Source organism: Lolium perenne, chromosome 7, assembly GCF_019359855.2.
Source record: "Lolium perenne isolate Kyuss_39 chromosome 7, Kyuss_2.0, whole genome shotgun sequence".
NCBI classification, from domain to species: Eukaryota; Viridiplantae; Streptophyta; class Magnoliopsida; order Poales; family Poaceae; genus Lolium; species Lolium perenne.
Window position 1 is genome coordinate 27,172,526 of NC_067250.2, and position 7,025 is coordinate 27,179,550.

Sequence of the window (7,025 nt, forward strand, 5' to 3'; positions counted from 1 at the left end):
AGTCGTGCAGAGAAGAAGACAACGAAAAGATGTATTGCCGTGATTTTTATTTACTTGCACCTTTTATGAAATAACCCAATATATTTTTAAGTTGAACAAAATAGTCCCTCCACGTCAGTCATTTTTACAAAAAAAACACCCTAGGCGTCTGTATTTTTTTCACTTTTATTTACCATGCAAATATGAGCAGGCCAAGTACTTAGCAATCATTTTTGCAAATTGACAAAGCTTCATAATTATGCATGGTACAAAATATTGCAAGTACTTGACCAGGTAGATGTGCTGAACAACACATCTCCTTGGGTAGTTCATGCATTTTGTAAAAATACCAAAAATCAACTTGTGACTGATGATAAGCTCACATAAAACTATGCATCATATTTGCATCACAATCTGATTTGATGAAAAACATCCGCAGCAAACTTTTTTGCAATTTCAAAAAGCTATTATCTATGGGACAAAATATTGCAAGTACTTACCCCAGGTATATATCATGAACAACACATCTCCATGACTAGTTTATGCAGTTTTTTTAAATACCTTAAATCAACTTGTGATTGATGATAAGCTCACATAAAACAAGGCATCAGTTTGCATCACAATCAGATTTGATGAAAAAACATCTACAATAAACATTTTTGCAATTCAAAAAGCTTCAGAATTATGCAATGGACAAAATATTGCAAGTACTTACCCAGGTAGATGTGATGAACAACACATCTCCATGGGTAGTTTATGCAAAAACAATTAAACCCAAATATAAACTAGTGATTGATAATAAACTCACATAAACCACAATATTACATCAACCAGTACAACCACATTACAAAATAATAATACTATTCTTTTTGCAAGCAACATTCATAACAGAAATAAACATCAACCTAGAACGACAGTATTACGAGATAAACAACAACCTACAGCAACAATCAATCGTACTAGATAAACGGCAACCTACAACCTAATCCATAACACGGCCGATGAATGTCTTCAGTCGTCAATCTTCTCCAGAAAGAGGTGAATGTTGTCCTCCCATTTATTAACCCTCATAAGAATTAGTGAACCACGATCAATGTAGTTTTCTGTGCAGATATAGTCCATTTGTCTTGGTTCATCTGAAATTCCACCATGTTCTGGTTGCCACGATGCAGAATAGACTCTCCATAAATTTCATCATCCATAACCCTGCTTGAGTATATAGCTATGCCCCTACGTTGGTACTGGTAACCAGTTAGGATGTGGGATGGCATCATCTGCGAAGGTAAACCACATTTATTAGGTCTTGCTAAACTTCATTTCAGAAGATGAGCTTTCTACCGAAAGAAGTTACGAAGCGGTTAAAAAAGAGGTCAGATTGATCAACTCTATGTACAAAGTACTGCAGGCCAGCAATTTCTTCCTCATCATTTGCAAGGTTGTTCACATCCTTTAACATTTGAAATGTTATGGCTGTCAGGTCTGCCTCACCAACAGAGTGCATGTTTGTGTAAATAGTCTTGTAAAATGGGACTTTAAGGGACTCAGGGACATATGGGGCGGCTGCAAAAATAGTACAAGACCTAATTATATACAAGTATTAAAGAAGCAATTGTTATAATGGAAGGAGTAGCAAATTGAAAGCATGAGTATCAAATTGAAAGCATGAACATACCATCCCTCATCTCATATGGTTTATTTTCTCCGTCAGGGTTGGCTACAATTACTTCAAACACATTTGCAGTAATCTTTTCTTCATAATCCAGTTTTTCTGAATCTTCTACATCAGTATCGTCAGCTTTGTCATCCTAAGATGGTGATTTAAAGGTCACAACATCGTCGACCTCGATATAGTCTGCCCTCAGAAAGTAATACCAAAATGGTCCATACAAAGTAGTGCAGGTTTCCTTCTTCTCCAGGTAAAATTCATACCTCTGGCCTCTAACCAGACCATGCAACCACTTGTCTGCGTACTTGTACAGTTGTTCCTTGAAATAACAAGGTATAGTCTAACAAAAATGTGAAAGCAAAATATATTTCAGTTCAAACAATTGCTGCCAAAAATGAAGAAACAATTAGGCTAGTAGATGGCATGATGACCGTGACCAATTGCTATGATTACTAACCACATATTCTTAGTAGGTACTTGGCATGATGATCTTGAAGCTTGAGGCACGCCTGCTAGAACATTGACAGTTGGTGATCGGCTGCTTGCAGACAGGGCACGCTTCTCCTTCCATATTTCCCTTCAAAACATTTCAATTCGTTAGTATGAATACACACTAACTAAGTAACACTAACTCATATATTACCGTGATATGCTTTCACGTGTTTATTTTTTTCATATACATAACTTAGTAACCCTGGTGGTTTACAAATAACATGTTCAGAGCTTAACACATATATTCAGAGTTCAGGGTAGATGGCAACGTAAACCGAATAAAGACCATATTTAGAGTTTGGAATAGATGTCATTGCAAACTGAATCAACAATATGTTCAGAGCTTAACACAGATTGCATTACAAATTAAATTGATAACTAATTTAGAGTTCAGCGTAGATGGCATCGTAAATAGAATCAAGACCATATTTACAGTTCGGCTTTCATGGAATTTCCAAACAGAATCAACATCATATTCAGATTTCAACATAGATGGCATTGTAAAATAAATGAACAACATATATAGTATTGCTTTATACTGCATTAGTAGGAAACTTGCTTGCAATATAAACTTCACTAGTAGGAATATACTTCATTTGAAACATGCAATGGAAACTGAACCCTAATAAGTAAACAACTGCAACATGCTTTCATGTGGCAGTACCAAACCCTAACTAAGTAACATGCTTTCATGTGGCAGTAACAAACCCTAACTAAGTAACATGCTTACATATGGCAGTAACAAAACCTAATTAAGTAACACTAACTCATAAATTTCCGTGCTATGCTTTCATGTGTTTATTTTTTTCAAAGACATAACTTAGTACCCCTGGTGGTTTACTAATACCTTGACTTTGTTGAAGCAAATCCGCAAATCTCTTGAAGAATAAGACGCTACAAAACACAAGAAACAAGAACAGCAATATGAAATCCAAACCAACATGCATAGTGGTGAAAACGAAGGCAATGCAGATAAGAATAATCAAACAGATCTAACTTGACTCTAAGAAGAAGAAGAAGAACAAGAACTAGAACAAGTTGATTCGGAAAAAGTACAAGAAGAAGCAACATATGAAGTAAATAAGAAGAAGAAACGGAGGAAATTTGGTTTGAATCAAAAGTGAAAACGATGAACCACAAGAAGAAGAAGAAGAAGAAGAAGAAGAAGAAGAAGAAGAAGAAGAAGAAGAAACATTACCAAAAGCACCACAAGAAGAAGAACAAGTTGAATCAGAAGTAGAAGGATGGAGGGAAGAGGAATGGGGAAGACCTAGAACTGCTCTTCGATTTCTTCTGTCTAGAGAGAACACGATGGGAGAAATGAGTGGTCCGTCTCTTCGGTTTCTCCAACGAGTGGGTTAATGCTCTTCGGTTAATGCTCCACCATCTCACGACCAACTTTCTCTTCATTTCCAAACTATGAGTCCGACCCATACTGGTTAGGTCGGCCCGTATTGGTTAGGTCGGCCCGTATTAGTTAGGCCGACCTAGATTGGTTTTTTGGCAACAAAATATCCTATAATAAAGAAAATCTTCGAATTTTGCAAGAATTTTTCCTTGCAGTTGTGATCAAGAAAAACAACAAAAGATGGAATGCCATATTCAAATAGGAAATAACCAAGTTATTTTGCAAGAAATTTTCCAAGCAGGTGTGATCAACAAGCACAACTACATTAGGATGTCTTGCATTCATAACTTTAAATTCCTTGTAATTTTCCTTTTTCTTATTTCATTTATTCATTCCAGAAATGTGTTGTAATATTTATAAATCATATGGATATTGTAATTTGACAATGTATCATGTGTGATTATCAATAAAGCTCAAGTTTTCCTTAATGAGCTTTATATATTTGATGTACTATTTATATACTTGAATTTCTATTTATTTAATATAAATTATCTCAATTTGAATTATGACATAATCAATTGATGTTTGAATTTTGAAAATTCAGACATACTTACTTGAATTCAATCATGCAACTTAAATTGAGATGCACTATTCCCCTCTCTTCTCGAAAACCCTAATTGAGTGAAGTTAGGTCCAAGTCTATCGCACTCTCGAAACCCTAACCCTGTAAGGTGTCGAGAGAGAAACTTGTCCCCCTTTGATGCAGTTTTCTTTTAAAAGCGCGAAATTTCCCCAGATTTTACGATGCAATGCACATCCCTTTCTAACTTCTACCCCTCGATCGTCTCTAAACCTGGGACATTACAGACGGCGAGGAGAGGGGAGGGGAGGGAAGGAGCCTAGGAGGAGGGCGCCGCCAGGGGAGGCCCTCGGTCGCGCGCGGGCGCGACGCGAGGAGCCTAGGGTTTTTTTGGTCTCTCCTCACTCTACACCATCAAGCCTGAACTTAGGCAAAGCAATCTTGTGTCTAGAACACGTTTTGGAACTCCCTTTTTTTTAATGCGATTTTTACAATAACTGAACTAAATCGAGTTGGTTGAAATTCATGTCAACAAAGAAAAAAGAGAAAATCCATGTCTTCGAATGGCCACATTTAGGTCACCACACTCATAGGTCGCTCACAAAAGTGAAGATAACTTGACGGAAACATAGTGGGAGAGACCCATGAGTTTGTGCTGCAGAAATATGAGTAGGAGCGAGATGAGCACGCCTTAAATCTCATAGGGCCAGACGGCCAGGGTACACGTTTTTTTTCCGGGCCAATATTTACAAAAAATTGCTTGTGAACCGTCTCGGTAACCACATACATAAGAAAATATCTGGTCTATTGGGGTCTTTTGATTGAGTTGGATTTATTTGCATTTTACGCACTTCAATATAAATATTATAGTAATGCAATATTATCAACTTATGAGCGTAGGCTCCCGTGATAAATAAATATAGAATGGTGAGGTGTTTCGCAGCAACGCGCGGGCAGTTAGCTAGTCTAAGCAGGCGCCAAATGCCGACGGTTGACTCCATGAGGCTATGTTTCCCCAAGATCCGGCTTCCCACGCGGTCGTTCTACCCGCAACCTTTACGCAAAGCGTGTCCATTTACCGTGCATTCCAAGCTCCCCCTACGCCCACAAGTCCACCACGCAGTGAGTTATCAAACGAGAAGGTTTATTGATCCCGCTCGCACGCAGGTCACATACACTAGCTTTTCTTCTTCTCTCCAGAGTCCAGATCAATCAGTCAGTGCGAGCGCCGAGCAATCTTCTCACATTGTCCATGACCAACAACGCGAAGCACGCGATGAGGACGAAGCACGCGGGCTACCCCATGCTGTCCACCTCCAGCAAAGGTCTCATCCTGCTCCCCCTCCTCTTCCTTGCCTTCATCTGCATCTTCGTCTACCCCAAGGAGTTGGAGCTGCAGGCGTTCCTTAGCTCCTGCAGCACGCCACCATCTGCCACCAACACCGCGACGGCCGGCGCGGTGTACACCCGCAAGCCGGACTTCCGGCTCCTCATCGGCATCCTGACCGTCCCCGACTTGTACGAGCGGCGCCACCTCCTCCGCATGGTCTACGGCGTGCAGCTCCCATCCCTCACCGCGCAGATCGACGTCCGCTTCGTCTTCTGCCGCCTCCAGACGGACGACCAGCGGGTCTTCGTCCCGCTCGAGATCCTAATGCACGGCGACATCATCGTTCTCGACGGCTGCAGGGAGAACATGGACGGTGGCAAGACGCACGCATTCTTCTCCGCCGTGGCCTCCCTCTACGCCGACGCGCCCTACGACTACGTGATGAAGGCCGACGACGACGTCTTGTTCCGGCTACCGGAGCTCGCGGCGTCGCTGGGGGCCATGCCGAGGCAGGACACCTACTACGGCGCCCTCATACCCTGCGCCAGCATGGACACGAGGAACAGGAGGGGGTACATGTCCGGCATGGGGTACGCGCTGTCGTGGGACCTGGTGGACTGGATTGCGAGCGCGAGGAATGTGACGAGGGGACGCACCGTTGGGTTCGAGGACAGGAGGACCGGCGAGTGGCTGAGTCTGGGCGGGAAGGGGAAGAACAGGTTCAACGCCAAGCCCGCCATGTATGATCACCCCCTCTCGGTGCCGGTCACCAAGTGCAACCACGAGCTCGTGCCGGAAACCATCGCCCTGCACCGCCTCAAGGACAACCCGCGCTGGGCGGAAGCGCTCAGATACTTCAACTTCACCGCCGGCCTCAAGTCCTCCAAGTTCTACAAGATCCACTCTAGCTAGTTCTTGCCTTCTTGCTCGCTGATGTCATGTGAGGGACTTCTTGCATTTTAAAAGAGGATATTCAATTAATTCTAATCGTGTCAATATTCTTTTTGGATAAATAAGTACGGAAGTAATTAAATTGAGCATGCTAAAGGTTGTTCATGCTAATGCTGTCTGTGATTGAGTGATTAGCCAATGATGAGGTGTTGAAAGAACATTGCTACCCGAGTTAATCTGGAAGGTTTCAGTTCCTCCGGCCGAACCCCGGCGGGGCTCCTTCATCTTCTTCGGGCCTGCTTCTCTTGGATGGTGAACGAGAGGTGGTTTCAAAGGGTCGAGAGAGCCAATGGTGCAAAGGGTCGAGAGAGCCAATGGTGTATTCACGGCAAAACGTGTTCACTTGATCGGCGTATATATAATCTACTACCTTCGTTAAGTATTGTATAAGGTCTCTCGAAATTTGAGCCAAATTTTAGCTGTAAATTAACTAGCAAAATAAAACTTATTTGTTATAAAAAATTATACCGCTAGCAACTTCTTTAAAATAAAAATTCGATGGTATAAGTTATGTAACATTTAATTTGTATTTAATATGTTAAATTCATAGTTAAATTGGGCTTAAATTTTGAGGAAGGCTTATAATTCCTAACGGAGGCAGTACGATACAGTTCCAAGGGACCGTGTGATGAGGGTCGGGTTCTGGATCCATGTCTTTCCTTGTATGGCTATGCCTTTT

At 41.5% G+C, this 7,025-nt stretch overlaps 1 protein-coding gene across 1 annotated transcript; it reads left to right on the forward strand.

Annotated features, from left to right (window-relative positions):
• The first annotated feature begins 5,290 nt into the window (after positions 1–5,290).
• LOC127313561 (beta-1,3-galactosyltransferase pvg3-like) lies at positions 5,291–6,335 on the forward strand. Its single transcript, XM_051344044.2, has one exon. It carries the CDS (start codon positions 5,318–5,320, stop codon positions 6,305–6,307), a length of 990 nt encoding a protein of 329 aa, XP_051200004.1. The 5' UTR covers positions 5,291–5,317; the 3' UTR covers positions 6,308–6,335.
• Positions 6,336–7,025: the final 690 nt, after the last annotated feature.